This window comes from Lactuca virosa, chromosome 4 (genome assembly GCF_052849685.1).
Source record: "Lactuca virosa cultivar CGN04683 chromosome 4, Lactuca_virosa_CGN04683_v6, whole genome shotgun sequence".
NCBI lineage: Eukaryota > Viridiplantae > Streptophyta > Magnoliopsida > Asterales > Asteraceae > Lactuca > Lactuca virosa.
Genome location: NC_136429.1, coordinates 6,352,291 through 6,379,307, shown reverse-complemented (window position 1 = coordinate 6,379,307; position 27,017 = coordinate 6,352,291). Strand labels below are relative to the sequence as shown.

General features: G+C 38.5%; 1 protein-coding gene across 2 annotated transcripts; it reads right to left on the bottom strand.

Annotated features, from left to right (window-relative positions):
- Positions 1 to 1,627: 1,627 nt before the first annotated feature.
- Positions 1,628 to 4,261, bottom strand: LOC145169233 (zinc finger CONSTANS-like protein (DUF3537)). Of its 2 annotated transcripts, none has more exons than XM_079087800.1 (4): positions 3,501 to 4,258; positions 2,400 to 2,831; positions 2,015 to 2,312; positions 1,628 to 1,905 (listed from the first exon to the last, which is right to left on the bottom strand). In XM_079087800.1, the coding sequence occupies exons 1-4, from the start codon at positions 3,987 to 3,989 to the stop codon at positions 1,751 to 1,753; spliced, it is 1,374 nt and encodes a 457-aa protein (XP_078943926.1). In that variant the 5' UTR covers positions 3,990 to 4,258; the 3' UTR covers positions 1,628 to 1,750. The 2 variants fall into 2 exon arrangements, with proteins under 2 accessions (XP_078943926.1, XP_078943927.1); XM_079087801.1 differs by having other exon boundaries at positions 1,788 to 1,891; positions 3,501 to 4,261.
- Positions 4,262 to 27,017: the final 22,756 nt, after the last annotated feature.

Below are 27,017 nucleotides of genomic sequence, written 5' to 3'. Positions count from 1 at the left end.
AGGGTAATTATATTTTCATAAGATTTTTTTTACGAATTTCTTAAGAATTTTTATAAAATCTTTTAACATTTTTATAATATTTTTTTCCTATAGTTTTTTATAATGTAATGTTTTAAACTTTACTTATATATATATATATATATATATATATATATATATATATATATATATATATATATATATATATATAAACATTTTTTTATACTTTCATATAATTTTCATACAAGTGTTTTTAAATCAAATATTTTCTAAATGTTTTAAATTTTACATTTGTTTGTTTTTTTTTTTTTTTGAAACTTTCATACAATTATTCCTAAACTTTCTTTTACAACATTTTTAAAATGTTTCATAGATTTTGTATGTCAATTTAATACTTTTTTATAACATTTAAAATACGTTCGTTAAATACTAGTTTAGAACGTTGTATTAAAAAATTAAAACGTTTATAAACTTCTAATTAAAAAGTATAAAAAAGTTGTAATAATTTTAAAACATTTATATTATATAGTTGTTTTTTTTGAATTTTTTATTTGCTAAAATATAATTAATATTTATGATAGTAAGTTTTTACTAAAAATAAATTAGTAGAAAATTGATTTGTCAAAATCAAAAGACTATAAATAAAATAATAATCAATCATTATGTATACTTTAAAAATAAAGTTTAGAAAAAAAAATATAAAAAATAAAATCGTTATTAAAAGTGAGAAAAATGACTTATGATGGTATTTAACTTTTCGTTTTGTTCACATTTAAGATTTTTTTTTGTACATATTTAACCATTTAACTTGTTAAATGTGTTCACATATTACTATTGTTATCTGCTATAACAGATAACAATAGTAATAGGTGAACACATTTAACAAGTTAAATAGTCAAATATATAAAAAAAAAAAGTTAAACGCAAACAAGAAGAAAAAGTAATTACTCTCACAAGTCATTTTCCCCATATTTATTGCGTAACTTTGTCTTGCAATATAATAATAACGTTTTCTTTTTTCTCAAATGTGTGGTGAAACACGAGTTCATTTTTATTCTACACAGGTTTTTCTTTATTATTTTTTTATTATATTATACATCTAATTTCTTTTCATTAGAAACAAATACAACATTAAGCTGGTTATAAGCTAAAGCACTAATAATTATAAATAATTTATGGACCAAATCTGTCTTATATGTAATATGTAATCGATTAATAAATAAAAAAGCAGTCTGAAATGACAACCTTTTGGTGATGACGAAAAGGTAGCTGGTTTAAGGTTCAAATTATTTGGTTGACAACATGTCAAACTCATGGTTAGCAGCAAGAAACCCCCTGAACTAATGACTAGTTGAACATAACCCCTTTGACAAATGTCTAGTTACATATAACCCCTTGCACTGACAAAACTTTCATCTAACACACCTTAATTCAGAAATCTATATGCGCAACTGGGTACCATACCAAATTGATGCGAATTTTAGCATCGTATATTGATTTACAAATGTTTAGAACTCCCAGTTGAATGGGATTATAGTATTTGTATATGCTAATTAATGGTTTTGTAAACCATAAAGAATATCATGTTCAAACTTCAAACTTCAAACTTCAAACTTCAAACCTCAAAACAACAACACCAAAACCAAACTGTACAAAAGCACCTCATATAGACATAAAGAAAGTCCCGTTTTCATTGTCAAAACTCAAAACTCTATTCTAGTGCACCATGAACAACAAATCTTGATCTATGACTGTAAATTGCATAAGAAAATCAAGACAATCCATCACTTGAGATGAATACAGTAGTTCTTCCAAGCACAAAGAGAACAAGTGACAACTCAATGAAGAAGATTGTGTTTATAAGACTTCGGTCAACTGTCCAACCATATAAAGTAATGCCACCTGGATTATTCTGTAGATACATAACTGCACATATTTTCATTAGTAAAATCTATGTGACCTGACCTTTCATTTATTAAATTAAAATATAGTACAATGGTGTAATAAGAAGAATTGAAATAACAAACAAACTTACGAAAGGCTTGTCGTCTGTGGTAGGAAGATAAATAAGAGGTGAGTTGTTCGTTTGTAGGAAGGGGAGTATAATTCATGGCTTCCATATCAGCTTCTGAAGAAACAGATCTTAATAATCCATTTGAATTTCCCATTTGATTTGAAAACCTCATCCTCATGTGAGAGGCATCATCTGGACCACATGATGCTAAGGCATGCCATCTGCTTGCTAATGCTGCAACGCCTTGTGCTCTGTGTGAAATCTTTGCTGCAGCATTCAAACACAGAATCACACCCACCACCTGTGCAATCGAAGAAACCTGTCCACCAAATGTTGTAATTGGAACAAATTTAAATATAAGTTTTATATAATATAACAAACAAATCAATCAATCAACACTACTTACAGCAAAATCACCACCATTTATGAATGTCACTTTGTTACTGAACCCTGTGATTTGGAATAGAGTTGCAAATTGGCTTGAAGTGACAACTATGAAGACAAGAAGAAGGTAAATCCGGAACCTATGACTTATCTTTGACAAATGATGACGTAATCGCGCATGCTCTTCTATAAATACCAAAACATCGGTTTCTCTTTCCAAAAGGTTTCCATAGTCATCAAAGTGGATGATTTGCAGATTGCAAACCAAATGGAACACCAAACATGATGATAAAAAGATCACAGTCACATACATCCATGGAAAAGTCAAAGCAACCAAAATGCCACAGGATTTCCACCAAGACTCATGATGCATGTACATCATCCGGATAACTTCACGAACTATCTTTAGGAAAAGACATGGAAGAACCCACAAAACTAGTGCACGTTTAGCTTCCTGAAATTACCATTACAACATATTTCATTATGACATCACAATCCATCCAAAAAGATGCAATTTGAATTTAAGATTTTGTTAAAAAAAAAACTATCACCAATGGCTATAATTTGTCAACTTATCAACTTTCTTATGACAAGTTTATTTATCTGCCTTTCCATATCTATTTTACCCCTAAATAATCAGACCCAAAAACATAAAATTGGTTTTTGAGATTTTAATTCGCAATATGATCAAATTTCTTCAACAACACCAGCAAGTAATAAAGATATACAAATCTTCCCCTCAATATTTTTTCATAATCTTGTAATAAAGAAGAAAAGATTCAGGAACAGATAAGCAAAGTATCAAACTCTACGCCTAAAGATTCTAATATTCACCTGATTATTATCAAAATCATTTTCTCAAGTATCAAGAAAATTATTAACAAATCATTTTCTCAAGTATCAAGAAAATACATAAAAACCATTGTTGTCTGCAAGAACTATGACATGATGACAGAGCCAGGGAGGGACCATCAGGGGCCTTTCGTCCTCCTCCAATTTGTATCATTATCTGAGGTGACTAAAGTTTTAGTATAAAGAACGATTTACCTAATTTTCTTCAAAAAAACCTATCATATGTTGATACTTGATATACATTAGTTTGCAACGAAAAATCAACACTTACAGAGATCTTGTGAACATAGTCCCTTGAAAATCTTTGAACATGGCCATTGTACTGATCGACAAACAGAAACTTTCGAATCCCATATTTTCTGAGATTATGTGAAAGGCAAAGCAAAGCAGCGGCTGCCAGACAAGCGTGTGAAGATACAACGACAAGCTCAAAGGCTTTAACTTGGTAGAGATCACATCTCAAACAGTTGGTGCTCATCAAAAGTACAGTAACAGGAAGCACAACCCCAATCGTCAAAAACGTTACCCATGAAATCCCAAATCTCAACATAGATGTTTGATTGAAACCCAATAATAACAGATAAAAATCCAATTCTTGAAGGTCTTTATCCAGATGAATACTTGATTCTTCTTCTTCTTGTTCCTCATTTTCTTCGTATAAAATTTGGATTGGGTCTGCTTTTAGGAGGAGGGGAGTTCTGATTTGGGTTTGTTGTTCTTCCGATTCTTGTTCTATTGGAGTCGCGGGATGATCTGACATTTGCAGACGCCGGATTGATGGAGCAAATACGAATAGTGTGTAAAAATGGTAGGTGGTTTGCAGGGTTCAGATGGTGCAGTTGGAACCATGGGAAACTTAAAAGGATTGAAAATGGTCAAAGCAGGGAGGAAACGCAGATTGCCCATTTCTTTGGGGTAGTTTAATAATTTGGATTCTATTTGGGAAAGTGGCAATTGTCTTGATCTTGAAGATGCAATTTTTTAATAGGGATTTGATCTTTTATGACACCGACTCAAAGAGGGTAACATAAAATTTACTCTGTTGGTCGGATAATTGTGATAAAGATTCTTGTATAGCGTGAGGCAGTTATCCCTCTTTATCAGTGTCATTAAATCTTCTTTATATTCAACAATGAACGTGTGTATGATTTTTTTTGGATACTACGACATAAGAGATTACACGCGGCAGATATTTGATTAAAAGTCGAATAAATTTTCAAGTTGGTTTGATTTGAGTTGGATATGGTTGGTTTATCAACAAATGTCTATCGTGTTATTATTTTTTTTTAACAGAAACAAAACCATATATTCACAATCTAACAAAACGTTAGAAGGAAATAATTAGAAAGAGTTTTGAATCCAATCGTTCCATGAAAGAATATTAGACATTCTAAATTTAAACTAAAAAAAATAAATAAATAAATAACACCATCAAAGATTGTGGCCTTCTGTATTTTGCAATAATAAAAAACAACATTGTTTCGAAACATCCATATGAACCACCAAGTAGTCAGCATAATCACTTCCCATCAAGTTTTCGGTCCAAGATAGCCATTCCTTAATAGTCATCGTATTAGGGAAGCTAATGTTGCACCATTTGGCAACCAAACTCCAAATATGTTGCACCATTTGGCAACCAAACTCCAAATATAGCTCACATCGAAAGAAAATTGTGTTCGGAAGACTCTAACCCCAACGGGCATATAGGGTCAGTTAAAGAATGGATATTGAACCCTTTTTAGAAAGGTTTATACGTGTTGGGAGTCAGTCAAGCATACCCCTCCATATGAATATGTTTACCTTATTTGGAACTCCACAACACCATTTGGTTTGAGTCTCTAAACCCGCAAGACAGAACATGTCAATGTGGTTTCTTGTTACTCCCACCGAAAAAGCTCCATCATTGCCAACTTCTAGCACCACTCATATGGTCTACTAGAAGTCGTATGGTGTTGTAGTAAAAATGAGAGTTCCTCCACTTGAGCTTGGAGTGAACCACCTGTAATAGAATGAGACCATCGCCAGTTACAAACACCATCTTGAAGCTGAACCATTACTGTAATATCCTTCTCAATCTCCAACATATATAGTCGATTGAAACGAACCTGGAAAGACTGGTTACCCATCCAAACATCCTTCCAAAACTGAAACTTGTCACTCAATGCCACTGATATGACCTTATTTAACTATATATTTTATGTCATTTTCTTAATATATTTGATTAAAGTGTTATATTTTAAGATATATGATACTTAATATGCTTTGAAATGTTCATAGAATGTTACTTCAATAGCGTTATGACTAGATCTAATAGGTTGCATGTACCCTTAAGTGTATAAGGATTTATCTGCGTTATTACATGTAAAACCCATCAGAGAGTTGTGGGGATCTATCAACTTCAGGGTATGAACGATGCATATTTGCATGAATCCGTTCAGGTGTTGCGATTGCTCGAAGGCGTTCGAGTTGTATCAGTTTTTGATGCTTTGGGTATGTCGATCTTTCGGTATGTAACACCTGGATCTTGGTACGTTTCACTTTTGATCTTCATTAATTAAAAGTTGCAAATTAGCCCATTGGAGTAGTACGCGGGGCATACCACTTGGTACGCTTAGCGTACTAGCTGTGAAGCCAGTACGTGGGGTGTAACACCTGGTACGCTTAGCGTACTAATGCGAGATGGATCGGAACTTCGGGTGCGTACGCGGGACGTACGCTGGGCGTATGTGCAGTTTCTAGAAACCGTAATTTAGGGTGTTGCACCCTATATAATCATCTTTAACCCTTAGGGTTGGCCTCTCTATTTGTCCCTAAACCTCCACAAAAACCCTAAAGCGTCCCTTAGCCTCCATTATTGTATTTTTGAGCTTTTAAAGAGAAGTTGGTGTTATTTTGCTCATTCTTGAAGAAACTAGAAGAAGGTGGAAGTTCATAGCTTGGTGGGGAAACTTAAGATCCAGTATCATTCATCTCTTTGCAAGCTTCTAAATGTATCAAGTTCAAATCTTGACTTGTTAATGCTTAGATCTCTTTATGGGTTGATTTGTCACACTTTTGGTCCCTTTTTGAGTTGATTGATGGTTTGGGATGTTTGAAGGGATCATTTCTCTAGATCTGAGCTTGTTAGAGGCTTCCTAAGCATAAAGGTGCCAACTTTATGGGGTATTGGTTCTTATGCATGCATTAAGCCACTTATTAAGTCATTTCTAAGCTTAAGAGCTTCATTTAGCCATGCATTAACGTAAAGTTAGCAACTTTACGTGTTATTCCAGCTCAAGGGAGTTTGATCTACGTTTTGGAACTTTATCTTATTGGATTGAGGGCTTAATATGAAGAGTGGCTGAACAGGGGAGTACGTGGGCGTACAAGCCAGTACTGTAAGTCCCTAATATGCTTGTGTATCAATCAGATCCGTTTGATGGTGCGGAATCCCAATCAAACGGATGATGTCAGATCAAATAGAAGAGAAGGGGAAGAAGAATAATGTGAATCTCAATGTATTAATGAATAGAATGATGATCCTTTACATGAGATTCACACACACTCACACACACTCTCTTTTCTCTAGTTTCTCTCTCTAGAACACCTTCATATGCACACACTTAAGCTCCTCTAGTGTTTATCCTTCACATGCACTCCTCACCCTATATATATATATATATATATATATATATATATATATATATATATATATATATATATATATATATATATATATATATATGGACCTAAGGCCAAGCCCAAAATACAAATAATCCAATGCTCGGTCCAACTTACAATTAATCCTATACTATTTTTGGCTCAAATAATAAAAACAATAAATGCTTAGAAAAGCAAAGTATAAACCATATTTTTGACCCAACAATCTCCCCCTTGGTTTATAGCTTTCTTTTCTTTTCTTAAATGACCCAACAAGCTCCCCCTAAAAAGTAGCTGGCTTTTCTTGTTAATCTTCATTGGGAGCTTTGGCTTCAACTTTAATCTTCAAATTCTTCACAACTTCAAGATGAACTTGATGAATCTTCAATGAATGACTTCATCTTGAGCAGTTGGGCTTTTCTTCAGAATTTGACATTGAACGCACATTGGGTGAGGAGGCTTTTTGTACTGATTCTTGAAAGATAATGCTTTCAGTTTGAGAATCTTCAGAGAGAACATCAGAGAGAACAAATCTTCTGGATCACTTCAGCAGGTTCAAGATAGCAGCAGACTGATTGAGGATGCTTCAATGCGATCCGTCACATATTCTTCAATTTCAGCTTCACCTTGCTTCTGGGGTTGAAAGATTGAATGTCGAAAGAATAATCTTCATTTCTTGTTCCTTCGAATGAGAATTCTTCGATGATCACGGATGATGCCTTGGCTCAGAAATCTTCGACACAAACTTCCATGAGTTTCATCTTCACCTGAATTCACTATTCAAGACAAAACAAAACTAAAAGAAAATTTTAGCACACAATATTTTTGGATTTTTCATATTTTCTGAAAAAGAAATAAAACAGAAATAACACTATTTTTGGATTTTTAATTTTCTGATTTTTGTTTATTTTTTTTTAATTTTTAATTTCCCCCTAATATTTAAATTAGAAGAAAACTATGAACAAATTTAACAAAAATAAAATGATATCTAACTTTAAGAGTGATTTGGGATCAAAGTTTTTAAACAACCTTTATCCGTTTATCAGTACCTCTCACTTCATGAATAGATCTGGTCAATCGCCGGTATTGTGGTCTACTTAAACACGAGAGATTGTGACAAAATTAGGACATACTATAAGTGACAAGACAATGTGATCCTAAGTTCCTAGATAATATTCCTTAAGGACCATTCAGCTGACGACGACCAAAGATATTGTTGTCCACCTAAATTGAGCAGCGAGATCTACAGACAACCTAGTGATTGTTCAATTTTAAATGTACTAGAACATGTTTCCCGCTTCCTGACATACCCCAATAATCAGGAACTTCCAAAGTACTCCTTACTTTAGGTGAGCAGACAATTATTATGAGAGAAGTCAGATTTAGAGTGCATATGCTATACACCCAGGTCGGATCTCTTCCAATCTCGTAGAGGGTGAAACATATGACTAACCAGATTTAGAGGGATTGAGAAGTAGAATGGTGCATATGCTGTGTACCAGGTCGGATGGTTAATCACGCAAAGGAGACAACATATGGCTAATAGGCAGGAAGAATTGCATAGATAGAAGATGCATAGAAATAGAGTTGCATATGTTGCAGTCCAGGTCGGATGTATTTCAATCATGCAGAGGAGGCAACATATGACTAACAGAAGGAAAGCAAGAAAATAAATTTCTACAGACCTACTTTATCGGAATTCCCCAGTCGCCCCATCAATACCGGAATTAAGGACAAAGTCCGTACATCGAGGAAGAGTTAAATCACAGTTCTAGATACGGATAACTTTAATGTGACCGGTGGATTATCATGTATATTTCCCTGCTCAACCTATCTGAGCGTCGTATTGTCAGGCTAAATGGATCTATCTAGGTCAAGATTTTTTAAGTCTCTAGATTCCTTAAGTTCACCAAGCCTAGTCAAGTCCATTTTAATCTCTCGTGCCTACCAGCGCATCGAACACAAAGCCTAGACAATTCAGATTCAGTCCCTTACACAGATTCAGAGTGCCTGTTATCACATGATTATATCACTTTCCAAAACATCTCCCTCAAGCAGATTCCATAACCAACATATTTTTTTTTAATTTTCTGATTTTCTAATGTTTTTGGATTTTTTAAAATTTTCTAATTTTTGTTTTGTTTTTATTTCTCCCCCTAAATTTGTGCATAGGAGAGAATGAATTCACTAAAATGCGCAAATTTAAAGCTAATCTAACAAAAATTAGTCTTTAAAGCGAATCAGCTTAAGAAAAACTCAGGAGTATAGAGAAGAAAACTCAAACCGTAAGTCACCGATTGAATTTGCATCCAGAAGGTCTGAGAACAGCACACGTAATCTCAGAACAAATCGGAAAATTTTTCATGTCATTAAGCACTAACCCCGTTTGTGATCTCTTCCTTTCTTCCTTTCCCGAAAAGGATACATACTCCCAAACAATGTTCTGAGTGTTGTACAGTTGAGAGATGTCTCCTATCATGTGCCAGGAACAGCCACTACCAACAAACCGAAGTCTGATGATATGCCTCCATAGCTGCTCCGACACAGAGCGGGATTAGTTGGTCTTTGGAACCCAGTCCATTTTGAAATTGGGTCGACCTTTGTCATCCTTGCACGGTACTCTCTCCCATGACATATCCTGTTTATCACAAACAGAAGATGAAGAAATATTAGAGTCATTAGTTGATTTGGGAGAGTGAGCCTTTGGAACCCATTTGTAGTTGGGTTTAACCCATTTCTTTTTCGATCTGATGGGTGGCTCAGTACTTGCTTTTGATCTTGATGTCGGCCGTTGAGATGACTTTGATTTTGGCTTCACGGGAGCATCTCTTGGATTTGGCTTCTTGGCCGGCATTCCCTTATTTCCCTTGGGATTCGAATTCTTGGCCTTGTAGGTTTGATTCTTGGCCTTCTGCGCGTTCCAGTCACCGTGGTCTGAACGTGACCTTGAGGGGTTTCTTTTGAAGTATCTCCCTCTTGGCGCGTTCTGCCAGCCTTGTGCATAGTACGGAACATATGCGCGATTAGGACAATTTCGGGCAATGTGACCAGGTGTTCCACAGTGAAAACATGTCTTTTTCTTCACTGTGAAGTTGTTTCTTCCTGCCCCTGGTGCCGTATCTTTGCCTTGTTTCTTATTATTCCCACAAGCACAATTGCAGGAGGCACTCTGTTTCACTGGAATTGGTGGTCTGTATTTCTCAACAGCAGGTTGATCAGAAGCAGTTGAGTTCGAAGCAACAGATTCAGAGCTCAAGGAGATGTTGGTTTGTTCAGTGGTGTTCTCCTTGTTCTCATCTTCTGCTACTTTACCTGCATATGAAGTAGATGTGCTAGAAACAGGAACATCAGTATTTTCAAACAAATAATCAAATATGTCAAAAAAATTTAACTCAACATGATCCGATGCAAAAGCATCAAAGGCATCACAAGATGTATCATCAACTTTAATATCAGAAACAGAAGGTTGTTCATTGGAAACAGAAACATCAGGTTCAGGCTCAGTTTTGTTTTCAGAAACAGATCCTTCAACTTTGTGCTTTAACTGATCTAAGGATTGATCTGCAGGGGAAGTAGAAATGTTAGTACTTTCAACATTAATAAATCCGCCTGAAACGAAACCAGACGGCTTTCCATAAACCATAAATGGTTCGTTGGCAATCTCATCCTTGGATAGGGGTTGATACTGATATGTATGATTATAAGGAGGAGGTACACTATCATATATGTTGGTTTCGTTTGAACTGCATGCAGTGATCAATCATGTTGGCAACTACCTCGCTTGATCCATCAAATTTTCTAAAATTAAAATTTGCAGTTTCAAATTCTCTTTTCAATGTATCAAGCTCGGTAATTAACTCATCATTTTGTCTCTTAACATAATCATAAAGCTCACATTTTTCACTGTATTCTGTCTGAATTCTTTTAAAATCTTTTATTTTTGTCTCTAACTGGGCCTTAAGGGGTTTCTGTCCTTTCCTGAGTTGATATCTTTCATATCTCAGGTCCTCAACTTCTCTTTTTAATAAATCAATTTGTTCCCGAAGAAATTTAATCGTAGTTTCACAAGATTGAGAACATGAAACTTTATTGACTGGAACGTTTGAAGAACTCATTGTTTTAAAAAATATGCCCTTTGACTAAAAACTCAGAAGTCAACCTCAAAAGTCAAATTTAAAAAGTCAAACTCAAAAGTCAAACTTGAAAAGTCAAACTTAAAAGTCAAACCGAAAAGCTAAATTTGAAAATTTAAAAGTCAAACGAGAAACTCAAAGTTTAAAGTCAAAGGTCAAACTTTAAAGTCAAGGTCAAAATTTTAAGTAAAAAGTCAAAAATAAAATTCAAAATTTAAAAACTAAAATTTTTGGTTGAAAAAGGAATTTAAAATTAGAAGAAAATCAATTTTTGGGCTAAAAGTGTCAATTTGCGAAATTTGGAAGCGGCAGGGAGTGGTTTTGAATAAAATTTCAAAGTGTTATTCCATCTAGCAGGCTAGATCAGCTGGTAAGGTGCCTTGCTGATGAACCAGAGGTCGCAGGTTCGATCCCCGGCACCCCCCAAATCCGTTTCCTTATTTTTAATGCGAAGCGAGGCTGCTGCTTGCGAAGATAGCTGCGAAGCGAGGACGAGATGCGATGACGCGATGCGAGGCTTGCTGCTGCTGAGCCGGCTACCCTAGCTGTTCACCGAGCCGAATTCCGAGCCGAGGCCGCAAACTCCGGCGACCGCAAACATGTTTACGGCCGTAAACTCCGGGAAACCCTAGCCGCCGCCGCCGCCGATCGTAAACCCTTCAAAGACCGTAAACTCTTTGCAGATTACGTGAAAAACAGCGTTTTTCACCTCTTTTTGCTCCAAAACTCGATCAAAAACTCATTTTTATCAAAAACGCGAAGAACAAACCCCCCCCCCCCCTAATTTTCAGAGATCTATCCAAAAACGCAAGAATCTTTCCAAAATAAGATCAAATCGGCTCCAGATCTGACAAAGATGAGTGATACAATCCAAGCTCTGATACCATTTGTGAGTCCCTAATCTGCTTGTGTATCAATCAGATCCGTTTGATGGTGCGGAATCCCAATCAAACGGATGATGTCAGATCAAATAGAAGAGAAGGAGAAGAAGAATAATGTGAATCTCAATGTATTAATGAATATAATGATGATCCTTTATATGAGATTCACACACACTCACACACACTCTCTTTTCTCTAGTTTCTCTCTTTAGAACACCTTCATATGCACACACTTAAGCTCCTCTAATGTTTATCCTTCACATGCACTCCTCACCCTATATATATATGGACCTAAGGCCAAGCCCAAAATACAAATAATCCAATGCTCGGTCCAACTTACAATTAATCCTATACTATTTTTGGCCCAAATAATAAAAACAATAAATGCTTAGAAAAGCAAAGTATAAACCATATTTTTGACCCAACAAGTACGCGCAACGTTCAAGCCTTGATGCGAGTATGCTTAGCGTACAACTGAGTACGCCCCACATACTCAGTTTGTTGGGCTTAGCGGTTTTGGGCTTCAAGTTTGGGCCATCTTTTGGTCTTAGATGCTTGGGTCCTTATTGGGCCATCTGAGTGCATGTGTTTTGGGCTAAGTGGAAGGGTGGGCCTTAGGATAAGGCCTAAGTAGGAGTTTGGGCCTAATTTGGAAAACTGGGCCAAATATGGGCCTTGAGTGATTATAGGGTTTGGGCTTGGGCCTTGGCTTTAAACTAGGAAAAGGGTAGAGCGGCCTTTGGTCTAATAGCTAAGGATTTGGAATCCAATTATTAATTGGATGATTATTTTGTTTGTGATAGCACGGGGATTTAGTGGGCCACTAGTCGGAGACTTTCAGTGTGATTCAGCAGTGTGAGGTGAGATTTCCTCACTGTACTTACGAGTGGAAGGCACCAAGGCCAGCCCATTGGATTGTTATCCTGGTTTATCGTATGATTGTATACTGTAGTGATCTGTTAGATCTGTATCCTGATAGATAGGATGATGCTATGCTTAGTGATCTGTAAGATCTGTCTGTTTGTTTGCTGGCTGGTTATTTGAATGCTTGTCTGTTATATATATATATATATATATATATATATATATATATATATATATATATATATATATATATATATATATATATATATATGTGTGTGTGTGTGTGTGTGTGTGTGTGTGTCGACACGGTGTATGTGTGGTTGGGTTGAGGCGGTCCTGCTTTATGCTGAAGGCCAACAGACCCAGGGCGTCCTGGATAATCTGAAGGCTAGTGGGGCGTACCATTCATGCCGAAGGCCCGGAGAACGGTCCAGATAGGCTGAAAGTCCGGTGTGGCGTACCAGTCATGCTCAAGGTTCTGTGAGCGTACCAGATAGACTGTAGGTCAGTAAGGCGTTCCAGTCAGGTTGAAGGCTCTGTATGCATGTTGTTTACTGTTATTATTATGATTATGTGATGTGATGGTATTTTAGGGGAAACTCACTAAGCTTTGGGCTTACAGTTTTGAGTTATGTTTCAGGTACCTCAGATGATCGCGGGAAGGCAAAGGCGTGATCGTGCACTTCCTCTTGTTTTGTTTTATGATTTTGGGAAAACTCTGATATTAAACATGTTTTGAAAACTAATTTTGTAAACAATGATGATTTGTGGATTGGTTTAAAAAGTTTAAATTTTTTATGAATTTTATGGATGTTACAAATTGGTATAAGAGCCTTGGTTTGAGTGAATTGGAGGAACACTCGCGTGAATCCAGTCTCAAACTAAGGAAAAATATTTTAAAACAATTTTCAAAAGGTTTTCAAAATAATTGAGAAGGATGCAAGGTGTACAATCAGCCGGAGCCAGTAAGTAGACCCCAAATTACCACACAGTTATTTAAGATTATGCTTTGATATGTTAGAACAACATGCTAGTATTAGGGTAGGGATCTTCAGGAATTGTATGATAGAATTGCCTGATATATGATGCCTTATCTATTATAGAATCCTTGATTGATTGTTGTATGACTCTTTCGCGCGTGAACTGGCTATTGAGTGAATACGCTAAGTCACATGCTACATAGGTTAAATGATCTTAGGATAAGGGATTTGGTCCTGCTGCACAGCTCTTGTCTGAGTCCAACCATTGTAAAATTGAATCTTTTATCCTAATATTGTTTAAACTGTGCGGCATGTGATTGTATTCATGAAATAGTTATCTGGCACCAATGGAGGGTCGTGTGGCAGTTAGTGGTAGGATGAATTATGTGGGGTCAGCCGACTAGTCTCGAGATGTCGTTTTCCTCTAGGTGTGAGGGTTTCGTTTGTGCGCATGCTAGCATGTCTTGTTAGGGTTGTTGTGATGATTCTTGAGACAAATACGGGTAGGTGTTGAAGGTAGTATGGGCCCATACTACTGAAAGTACAGGACCCGTACGAGTAATAAGGAAGTCACAACCCTTAGGGATTTGTTGGGAGTTGGTTCCCATGTTGATATGTGTGTTATCTGATATCTCCTTGATATATTTTTAGTATGGTGACGACGAGACGATTTGAAGTTGGATCCGGGTGAGGATCGGGAGCTGGCAGTCATGGTGGGCCAGCAGTATCAGAGGACCGTATCAGAGAGATTATCCATGAGGAGGTTGTGTCGATTGTCCGGGGGCAGATACCAGAGCTTTTTGGGTCTATCAAGACCGCTATGATGGAGTTCTTTGATGACATATATGTTGCTTTGTCTGAGGCTGCTGCTGTTGCAGCCACCGCGGCCGTTGCGGCTGCAGGGATTGGTGCTGGGCGGATTTTTCAGTATCGGGACTTTGACAATACGAAGCCCCCTACTTTCGATGGAGTTCAAGACCCGATCGTAGCCATGAGGTGGCTATTTGATTTTGAGGGATGCTTTTTCACCTGCTCTTGACCAGCTAACCAAAAGGCCAGGTGCGCTCTGAACCTCCTGAGGTCCGGAGCGAAGGATTGGTGGAGACTTGTTACGGGATCGTATTCTGCTGAGCAGAGAGATGCAGTATCTTGGGAGTAGTTCACGGAGATGTTCCGTACTCGGTATGTGTTGCTGGTGGAGCACGAGAGGTTGGCCCATGAGTTTTTGGACCTGAGGCAGGGGACGAAGTCGGTGACGGAGATCACCAGGATGTTTACTGAGAGGGCCATGTTCTGCCCTGAGTTTGCTTCGGAGCAGGCTCAGATGACCCATTACTTGAGCATGCTAAAGATGGATATCAGGCATTTTGTTTCCACCCAACGATATGATTGTTTGTTGGAGATGCAGGAGGCCGCCAGGCGGCATGAGATTGAGATAGAGTTGTAGACGAGAGAGCAAAGACCGGCCTCAGCGCAGTTGCAGCCAACGCCGAAGCGGTTCAAGGCCGCTGATTCTAGATCTGGGGGTCAGAGAGGCTACACTTGTGGGAAGTGTGGTAAGGTTCATGACAGGGGGTGTCAATCGGGAAGTGGGTGCCACAAATGTGGCAAGGAGGGTCATTATGCGAGGGATTTCCATCAACTAGCCCCAACTTTGAGTACCAGGATTTGCTATCATTGTGATCAGGTTGTCCATGTGAAGGTCAATTGTCCATTGCTCGCTGCCAATCCAGCGTAGGCCCCAGCGCCAGCTACTTTGAGGATCACAGACGGACGTCAGGGGAGGGTGGAGCCCCCGAGGGCTCGAGGTCGTGCTTTTCAGCTCATTGCCGAGGAGGCCAGAGCAGGATTTCCATCAACTAGCCCCAACAGAGTACCAGGATTTGCTATCATTGTGATCAGGTTGTCCATGTGAAGGTCAATTGTCCATTGCTCACTGCCAATCCAGCGTAGGCCCCAGCGCCAGCTACTTTGAGGATTACAAACGGACTTCAAGGGAGGATGGAGCCCCCGAGGGCTCGAGGTCGTGCTTTTCAGCTCATTGCCAAGGAGGCCAGAGCAGCTCCAGATGTTGTTAGTATGTTTCTATCCGTTATATTGTTGATTATGTTTTGTGTTATGCTTATATATGTGCCTTTATTTGGTACGTTCCTAGTGAACTCTTTGCTTGCTCTTATGTTATTTGACTCGGGTGCGAGTCGGTCCTTTGTATCTCGTTGGTTCAGTAGAGAGTTTGATATGCCTATTGAGGAGTTAGAGTGCCTGTTGCGGGTTTCTATCGCCAACGAACACATGGTTTCTGCGTCATCGGTGTATCAGGGTTACGTATTAGAGATCTTCGGGGTTCCTTACCCGATCGATTTGATCCCTATTCCCATGGGGGATGTTTGCGTGATTGTGGGCATGGATTGGCTAAGCCGGTTTGGTGCTATGATTGATTGTGAGGGTCAGTGAGTGGTAGTTCAAACCGCAAGTGGGGGAGAACTGGTTATATACGGAGAGGGCACCAGGATGGGTTCAGTGTTTTGTTTAGCGACCAGGGCTCGTCAGTATATTCATCATGGGTGTGCGGGCTACTTAGCTTATGTGGTGGATACGCGTATTAGGGATCAGATTTCAGTTTCATAGGTCTCGGTTGTCAGGGAGTTTGCAGATGTGTTTCCGGAGGAGTTACCCGGAGTGCCTCCCGAGAGGCAGGTCGAGTTCAGGATTAACCTTGTGACAGGTGCGGCTCCGATTGCCAAGGCGTCGTACCGTTTAGCACCGCCTAAGATGCAAGAGTTGTCGTCTCAGCTACAAGAACTTATAGGCAAGCAGTTCATCAGACCGAGCAGTTCTCCGTGGGGAGCACCGATTCTATTTGTCAAGAAGAAGGATGGTTCACACCGGATGTGCATTGATTACCGGGAGTTGAACAAGTTAACGGTGAAGAACCGTTATCCCCTCCCACGGATTGATGACCTCTTCGATCAGTTGCAGGGTGCATCTTGGTTCTCCAAGATAGATCTGAGGTCTGGGTATCATCAGTTTAGAGTGAGGGAGGAGGACGTGGAGAATACCGCATTCCGTACTCGTTATGGGCATTACGAGCTCGTGGTGATGCCATTTGGGCTCACCAATGTGCCTACGGTGTTTATGGATTTGATGAATCGGGTATGCAGGTCGATGCTCAATCGTTCCGTTATTGTGTTTATCGATGATAACCTGGTGTATTCCAAGACCAGAGAGCAGCATGAGGAGCATCTTCGTGAGCTACTGGGAGTTTTGAGGCGAGAACGGCTTTATGCTAAGTTCTTGAAGTGCGAGTTTTGATTATGAAAGGTTCAGTTCCTTGGGCACCTCGTTAACCAAGACGAGATTTTGATCGATCCGGCCAAGATAGAGGCCATGATGCAGTGGGAGGTTCTGAAATCTCCCTCAGATATCAGGAGTTTCTTGGGTTTGGCAGGGTACTATTGAAGATTCATTCATGATTTCTCCAAGATTATGGTACCTCTCACTCTTCTGACGAGGAAGGGGGTGGATTTCCGATGGGGCCCTGAGCAGCAGTCGACATTTGAGACCCTTCGGCAGAGGCTATGTGAGGCCCCAGTTTTGACCCTCTCGGAGGGAATTGAGGATTTTGTGGTATTATATGATGCTTCCATCACTGGTTTGGGAGCAGTCCTCATGCAGAGAGGACTAGTGATAGCTTATGCTTTGCGGTAGCAGAAGCCGCACGAGACGCGATATCCTACCCATGATCTGGAGTTGGTGGCAGTGGTTTTTGCCCTCAAGTTTTAGAGACACTATCTTTATGGGGTCCGTTGTACTATCTACACGGATCACAAGAGTCTGAGGCATATTATGGATCAGCCAAACCTGAACATGAGGCAGCGTAGGTGGCTGGACATAGTCAAGGATTATGACTGCGAGATCCTTTACCATCCGGGTAAAGCAAATGTTGTGTCGGATGCTTTGAGCCGCAAGTCGGCTGGGTCTTCAGATGAGGCGTCGTGTATGAGGATATCAATGGATTCTTCACTTCTGGGATTGATCAGGGAGGCTCAGGTCGAGGGTGTTCGGGAAGAGAATTGGAAGAAAGAGAGGATCAGGGGTGAGATTGTCAAATTTGTCTCGGATAGTCGTGGGTTGTTGACCCGATGTGGTCGAGTCTGGGTTCCGATGTCTGGTGGGGTCAGACAGATTGTGTTAGAGGAGGCTCATAAGTCTCAATTTTCTATTCATTCAGGGGCCACCAAGATGTACCAGGATTTGAGATTGAGCTACTGGTGGCCGTGTATGAAGAGATAGAGATAGCCTAGTATGTGGAGAGATGCATGACCTGCAGGATGGTCAAGGCTGAGCATCATAGGCCGCATGGCAAGCTGCAGCCTCTGGAGGTTTCCATGTGGAAATGGGAGCAAATTTCGATGGATTTTATCACAAAGTTGCCGAAGACGGCAAAGGGTTTTGATGTTATCTAGGTCATCGTGGAACGATTGACCAAGAGTGCCCACTTTCTGGCGATTCGGGAGAGTTCTTCGGCCGAGAAGTTGGCCGATATGTATAATCGCGAGATCGTTGCTCGCCATGGGGTTGCGGTCTCAATTGTTTCAGATCGTGATGTTCAGTTCACCTCCCGTTTTTTGCAGAAGTTCCATGCGGAACTGGGAACGAGGTTGCACTTCAGCATTGCTTATCATCCGCTGACCGATGACCAGAGTGAGCGGACGATATAGACCCTTGAGGATATGTTACGGGCATGTTTTATTGATGTCGGTGGGAGTTGGGACTCCTACGTAACTCTTGCGGAGTTTTCCTACCACAACAATTATCACTCTAGCATTGGTGGTCCGCCTTTCGAGCTCTTGTATGGGCGGAGGTGTCGTACCCATGTTTGTTGGGGAGAGGTTGGTCATAGGGTTATGAGGCGGACCGAAGTGGTCCTTCAGACCACAGAGCTGATTCAGCAGATCAGGCAGAGACTGCAAACCTCTCAAAGTCGACAGAAGAGCTATGCCGACCGACGCCGATCCGAGTTGGAGTTTCAGGTCGGTGATCTGGTATTACTAAAGGTCTCACCCTGGAAGGGTGTGATACGATTCAGGAAGAGGAGAAAGTTGGGGCCCTGGTATATTGGGCCTTTTCGGGTGATTTCCAGGGTTGGCAAGGTTACTTACATATTGGATCTTCCCGAGGAGCTCAGTCAGATTCACAACACTTTCCATGTCTCACAGCTGCAAAAGTGCGTACTTGATGAGGATGCAGTGGTTTCTTTGGATGATATTCAGGTCGATGAGCTCCTGAACTATGTTGAGAAGCCGGTGACCATCCTGGAAAGGAAGACGAAGGTTTTGCGTAACAAGGAAATACCTCTGCTAAAGGTACGATGGCAACACCGGATGGGCTCCGAGTGGAACTGGAGCCGGAGGTGGAGATGCGGGAGCATTATCCAGAGTTGTTCACCGAAGCGGACAAAGTCTGATTCAAGTGGGGGAGAATTGTAACACCTGGATCTTGGTACGTTTCACTTTTTCCCTTCATTAATTAAAAGTTGCAAATTAGCCCTTGGAGTAGTACGCGGGGCATACCACTTGGTACGCTTAGCATACTAGTTGAGATGCCAGTACGCGGGGCATACCACCTGGTACGCTTAGCGTACTAATACGAGATGGATCAGGACTTCGGGTGCGTACACGGGGTGTACGCTTATGTACGTTGGGCGTAAGTGCAGTTTCTAGAAACCCTAATTTAGGGTGTTGCACCCTATATAAACATATTTAATCCTTACGGTTGGCCTCTCTATTTTTCCCTAAACCTCCAGAAACCCTAAAGCGTCCCTTAGCCTCCATTATTGTATTTTTGAGATTTTGAAGAGAAATTGGTGTTGTTTTGCTCATTCTTGAAGAAACTAGAAGAAAGTGGAAGTTCATAGCTTGGTGGGGAAACTTAAGATCCAGGATCATTCATCTCTTTGCAATCTTCTAAAGGTATCGAGTTCAAATCTTGACTTGTTAATACTTAGATATCGTTATGGGTTGATTTGTCACACTTTTGGTCCCTTTTTGAGTTGATTGATGGTTTGGGACGTTTGAAGGGATCATTTCTCTAGATCTGATCTTGTTAGAGGCTTCCTAAGCATAAAGGTGCCAACTTTATGGGGTATTGGTTCTCATGCATGCATTAAGCCACTTATTAAGTCATTTCTAAGATTAAGAGCTTCATTTAGCCATGTATTAACGTAAAGTTAGCAACTTTACGTGTTATTCCAACTCAAGGGAGTTAGATCTACATTTTGGAGATTTATCTTATTGGATTGAGGGCTTAATGTGAAGAGTGGTTGAACAAGGAAGTACGTTGGGTGTACAATCTAGTACGCCCAATGTACAAGCCTCAATGTGAGTATGCTTAGCGTACAGTTGAGAACGCCCCGCGTACTCGGTCTGTTGGGCTTAGCGGTTTTGGGCTTTAAGTTTGGGCCATCTTTTGGGATTAGATGCTTGGGCCCTTATTGGGCCATCTGAGTGCAGGTGTTTTCGGCTAAGTGGAAGGGTGGGCCTTAGGATAATGCCCAAGTAGGAGTTTGTGCCCAATTTGGAAAATTGGGCCAAATATGGGCCTTGAGTGGTTATTTGGTTTGGGCTTGGGCCTTGGCCCTAAACTAGGAAAAGGGTAGAGTTGCCTTTGGTCTAATAGCTAAGGATTTGGAATCCAATTATTAATTGGATGATTTTTTTTTGTGATAGAGCGGGGATTTCGTGGGCCAGCAGCCGAAGGCTTTTAGTGTGATTCAGTAGTGTGAGGAGAGTTTTCTTCACTGTACTTTTGGGTCAAAGGCACCAAGGCCGACCCATTGGATTGTTATCCTGGTTTATCATTTGATTGTATATTGTAGTGATCTATTAGATCTGTATCATGGTAGATAGGATGATGTTATGCTTAGTGATCTGTAAGATCTGTCTGTCTGTTTGTTGGTTGGTTATTTGTATGCTTGTCTGTTATATATGTATGTCGACATGATGTATGTATGGTTGGGTTGAGGCGGTCCTGCTTTGTGTTGAAGGCCAACAGACCCAGGGCGTCCCAGATAGACTAAAGGCCAGTGGGGCATACCAGTTAGGCCGAAGGCCCGGAGAACGGTCCAGATAGGCTGAAGACCCGGTGTGGCGTACCAGTCATGTTGAAGGTTCTGTGAGCGTACCAAATAGATTGTAGGCCAGTAAGGCGTTCCAATCAGGCTGAAGGCTCTATATGCATGTTGTTTACTGTTATTATTATGATTATGTGATGTGATGATATTTTTGGGGAAACTCACTAAGTTTTGGGCTTACAGTTTTGGGTTATGTTTTAGGTACCTCAGATGATCGCGGGAAGGCAAAGGCGTGATCGTGCACCTCCTCGTGTTTTGTTTTATGAGTTTGGGAAAAATTTGATATTAAACATGTTTTGAAAACCTTCCATGCATGATTTGGTAGTCTTTTGGTGATGTTTGGGACATAGGGTTTTGATTTGGGTCCCATTAAGTCATGTTATGTCATAAAGTCAGGAACTTTATGACTTAAAAAGTCCCTTTGAATCAGATCTGGAAGTTTGGACTGAAGTCTTAAGCTATTAAGAAGTTTTTAAGACATTTTGGAGTGATTTTGACATTGAGAGTTCATCTTCGGTGATAGGGCTTCATTAAGCCATGCAAAGGCTTAAAGCCTTTGACTTTATGGATTAAGTCGCTTATATTGAGCTATTATGATATTTTGGACGTTTGGCTTAAGGGATTAAGCCCTTGGATTAAGAAGTTGGAAGTTGTCGGGAACGTCGTGCATACAGCCGATGAACGTCACGCGTTCGTCTGGTCAGTAGGGTTTTTGGGCTTTTTAGACGTGGACTCTTTTGGAATGGGCTTCGGTTGGGCTAGGTTGTTTCTTTAGGCTATGAATTATCTGTTTGGGCTCTAGTTGGGCCTCAGGGCTTTGAGTGGGCCTTAGGTTTGGTTTGGTCTCGAGTTGTGTTGTTGGGCCGTTAGTGGGCCTTGGGCCAAGTTTAAGTTGGGCCCATTAAGGAAAGGGTAAAATGGTATTTTACCCTAGGAGTCGGGACTTATGAGTTGAGACCACGATTAATGGATTGTTGTGAGTTGGCACAAGGTTATCTGGTTCGACGGTGCAAGCAGTCATTTGCGTATCAGCGGATTGAGGTGAGTCTTCCTCACTGTACTTACGGGTCGAAGGCACCAAGGCCGACCCTTTGGATTGATATCATGTTATGCATGTTATGGTACTGTAGTGATCTGTTAGATCGGTATCCTGGTATATAGGATGGGGTTATTCTTAGTGATCTATAAGATCTACCTGATTGTCTGTTGACTGGTTACATGTTAGTTGTGTAGTGTGGTTGGGTTGAGACTAAACTGCTTTGTGCAGCCAGTCAACAAACTCGGTAAAGTTGATATCGATATGTTATATGTATGCTTATATGTTATGTATATGTCGACATGGTTTATGTGTGGTTGGGTTGAGGCGGTCCTACTTTGTGCTAAAGGCCAAGAGACCCAGGGCGGCCCGGATAGACTACAGGCCAGTGGGGCGTACCAGTTAGGCCGAAGGCCCGAAGAATGGTCCAGATAGGCTAAAGGCACGATGAGGCGGTCCAGTAATGCTGAAGATTCTGTGAGCGGTCCAGATAGTGTGTAGGCTGGTGGGGCGTTCCAGTCAGGCTGAAGGCTCTGTATGCATGTTGTTTGTTGGTATATGTTATATAATTGTGTGGTGGTACTTTGGGGGAACTCACTAAGCTTTGTGCTAACAGTTTTGGTTTATGGTTTCAGGTACTTCAGAGAATCGTAGCAAGGCGAAGGCGTGACCGTACACATCCTGATTTTTATGTTATTGATCTTTGGAGACACTGATTTTAAATAATGTTTTGGATACAATGATTTTGTAAACACTTTATTAGTAACAGGGTTGTTTTGAAAAATTTAAATTTGTTGAAATTTTTGGGGTGTTACATTGGGACAAGTTTGGGAAAGGGTAAAAAAGTTCTTTTACCCTAATTTGGACTCTTAGTATGAGTCGGGAACCAATTATTAATTGGATGTTATTTTGTGATTGATAGCGTGGGATTTTAGCTGATCTGCAGCCAGAGATTTATCCGTGGGTTTCAGCAGTCTGAGGTGAGTCTCCTCACTGTATCTATGGGTCGATGGCACCAATGCCGGCCCATTGGCTTATGTATTGTTGGAGACCAAGGGGTATCCCTTGGCATTGTACGAAAGACCCGAAGGTGGCTCCTGACAAATCTGTATGCAAGACTAGGGTTCGGACCCTGGCAGTTAAGTAGATTGTTTGGGTTAGATTGTATGCTTGTTGTCTTTATGATGCTTGCATGGAAGACCAAGAGGTGGATCTTGGCACTTGTCTGCAAGACCTAGGGTTTTGGCCCCGGCCTAGCAAGGAAAGACCATGATATGGCTCGTGGCATAATGGCATGACTATGGCTGGCACATAACATTCTCTATTGTATGTATGGTATGCAGTATTTTGGGGAACTCACTAAGCTTTGTGCTTACGATTTATTTTTTATGGTTTCAGGTACTTTCGGTTCAAAAGGGAAGGGTCCGACTTGATCGCAGCGCATACACCAATGTTTTTCTGCAACTTTGTGATTTTGGGATTGTACTCTGATAACTGTTTTATTATGAAATATTTCTAAATGTTTGAGTAAAAGATAAATGGGTGTTTTGATTGTATTAAAAATGAAATTTTTACCTTGAAATTTTGCGATGTTACATTAAAAGATAAAAATTATTTTTGACAACCACTCATATATATATATATATATATATATATATATATATATATATATATATACACACACACACCATTTTTTTCAAAATATACATGAAATATTCCAATAGAATATTATATTGTAAATATTCAAATCGATTTTTTAGAACGTTAGAATATTCTAGTAGAATATTAAACTATAAATATTCAAAAAAATTTAATAAAGTATTAGAATATTTTAAGAAATCTGACAGTTCTAATAGAATATTAGAATATTTTAATATATCTACCAATTTTAGTAGAATATTAAAATATTTTAACATTCTAAAGATTTGATTTGATTATTTACAGTGTAATATTTTATTAGAATATTTCACGTATATTTTGAAAAAAATTGTAATTTTTTTTTTGGGATAAATTAAATAACGAAAATAATCTTTAAAAAAAGAATTTTCGGATTTTTCCTTTTAATTTGCATTTTACAATTTTTTTATATTTTTCTGATCTCCAAGATGAATGACTAGGATCGCGTCCCCATGTCTCACAAAATTAGCATAGTCTCAAATGAACCTCTCTCTCTCTCTCTCTCTCTCTATATATATATATATATATATATATATATATATATATATATATATATATATATATATATATATATATCTCCAAGATGAGTGACTAGGATCGCGTCCCCATATCTCACAAAATTAGCATAGTCTCAAATGAACCTCTCTCTCTCTATATATATATATATATATATATATATATATATATATATATATATATATATATATATATATATATATATATATATATATATATATATATATACCAGCTAGTGTTACTAACACACAAAAATATACAACTTTTACATATGATTTGCTCTTATAATAATCTACTCTTAGAATGTTTTATGTATTTGAATGTATTTGGATAATTTTGACCCACTCTATCAAAACGATATAAACATTAAACATTTAGGATATAGTAGAATTCAAATGAACCAATTTATATAGTAAATATTATCAATAAATTATAATGATTAAAATATTCAAAATCATTAAAATGCAATGACCTTGACATTAATATTATAAAAAATATATGCCACGTTGGATGTTACATGACTTCTTGACTCTGAAGAAAACGATGGATATTGGAGACAAAAAGCCCATAAAAGTAATAATGTATATATGTATAAGTTATAATTAAATATCTTTTAAGGTAGATCTTGTATTTAGTTTATGGTTTTTACACTTAAACTTTCATCCAATAATAGAGTCTTAAAATATCTTTTATGAAACAAATATAAATATTCAAGAAATCAAAATATAAAACTACTTTAAAATGATGGATCATGGATACCGGTTCATGTTCATCATTTAGGTCCGTCCGTGACTAAAATTAAGATCCAAGTATAACATTATTTAATTGAGCTACTTGCAACATATACAATTTAAATAAGAAATAAAGAAATCAATCATTGATTACTTATTTTTGTTAATTTATTTGTTGTTTCCCGCATGCTAAAACGACGGCGTGACAAGCATACCTTCTTTTTTCAAATATTGTTTTATTTTTATTATAAAAAACGTGTTTCACTAGCTTTAAAAGAAAGGGACGTATCAAATGTCATGAATGAACCGAAGCACTTGTTCTAATTACTGTATAGTTACGTTGGTAATATTGTAATTAATATAGTTCCCATGTAAGGATTTTTTTTTTTTTTTAATTAAAAAAGGGTTTCCATAAAATTTTAATTGTCATCGTACAATGAGTGAGGATATTTGTGCAAGAAAAAATAGCATTACCCACAATCGCACAATCGTTTCTATCACGTATCCACTTTCTATATTAAAAGCATGGACGACTCAGTCAGTTTGGAGGCTCTAAACGAACTAAAAATTTGAGACCATTTGGTCTTTACATCATCTTTACACCATATTGTTGAAATTGGAACATATTTCCATACAAACTGGACTACTAGAGTATCCACAAAAATCATAGCCACATCATAAATGAAAAAAACTTAACAAATGATCCACCACAAAATGTGTTTAATTTTTTGGTATTGACACAATGAATATTAAAAAAATTGACCCCTATTAAGTATTAACCCTAATAGATAATCTAGTAATCTGATAATCAGATTCAAATATTCAGAATTCAGATAATAGAATATTGGAACTATGGACGGTCCGAAAACTGATATACAACATATATCAAACATAAGCCTAATAGACTAATGGAGAAATAAGGATCAACAATGGAGAATCAGATTATTAGAGGAAGAAGTCAAGAAGAACATACCGTTTCATTGTTTTAGACTTTCAGTTCTTATCTTCTTGACAGTTGACAACCTTGAAGTTTTCGTGAGGAAGAAGAAGAATCGAGAATAAACTAATCAAGAATGAAGAATCGATCAATATTCAATCAGGATTGTAGATTGGTAATGGTTGCTTCTGCCGAGAATGGAGAATCAGAGAACGAGAGGCGAATAAGGAAGATTGGAAGAAGAACAGTTGGCAATCACTTGGTTGATGATTTCTTCTATGGCGTGCGTGAATGATGGACGCAAAATCATTAATCGAGATTTGGGTGAGTGGGGCCCCTTAGAATTGGGGACCTAAGCCCTTGCTTATTTTCACTTGAAGTAAGGCCGACCCTGATTCAAAGTTATTTAACAACTGAAATCACCAAAACGTCGTTCATTGTCTTCTTGAATCCTCCGCCTATGCAACAACAAACACGTCAGTCATTCCAAGTTCTCAAAAGTCAAAACTCTAACTTCTTAGGCTGGAAGGAGTGGTGCCACATTTGCTACAGTCTACGTGGGTGCCACATCAGATTAGTCACACTACATAAAAAAATTGTTATTTACATGACTTGGGTTGCCACGCTTGTCATGCTAATTATTTTTTTAATATTTAATTTATATATAAAATTCAATATAAACAAATTATTTTAATAATGTTGGAAAATTAATTAAATTAATTTCCAAAAATGGATTTTCTCCATTTTTGAGCACAAAATTTGGACTCTAAATATAATCAAAACGAGTTATTGATTATATATTCGTGTTCTCCTCCGTGATATCTACGTTTTGATATATCACACGTCCAAAACGGATTAAAAATGAATGATAAATTACTTGTCAAAGTAAGGCAATTGGAAGAGAAAATAAAGGAGTTTAAAACTCATCCCACATTGGTGGGAGAATGAAAAGGAAATTGGTTTATAACTACAAAGACTAGCTACCTTTGTAAGACTTATTAGAACTAAGGCTCTCTCTTGCGCGCGCACACAGGGGGTGAAAATGTGAGTTAAATTGGCTTCAGGCACGAATGCACCACCGGTCGACCAGAAAAGTTCAAGGACCTTTTTTGCATTTTTTTTCCTTTTTGGTTAACAGTTACAAAAACGAATTAAGAGCAATTAATCATAGATTTCGATTTTGATTTCTTGGTTAATTTTCTTATTTAATTGTGACAGTTACGATTTCGTCTTAATTGCATCACATTGGGTAGTATATATAC

What these genes read in the sequence shown, in the direction of transcription:
- LOC145169233 (XM_079087800.1), bottom strand. Translation starts at nt 3,989, where the DNA reads ATGTCAGATCATCCCGCGACTCCAATAGAACAAGAATCGGAAGAACAA. An exon ending in ACTATGTTCACAAGATCTCT is followed by an intron (nt 2,832 to 3,500) that starts GTAAGTGTTGAT and finishes TGGTAATTTCAG; the next exon opens with GAAGCTAAACGTGCACTAGT. An exon ending in TAAATGGTGGTGATTTTGCT is followed by an intron (nt 2,313 to 2,399) that starts GTAAGTAGTGTT and finishes TTTGGTGGACAG; the next exon opens with GTTTCTTCGATTGCACAGGT.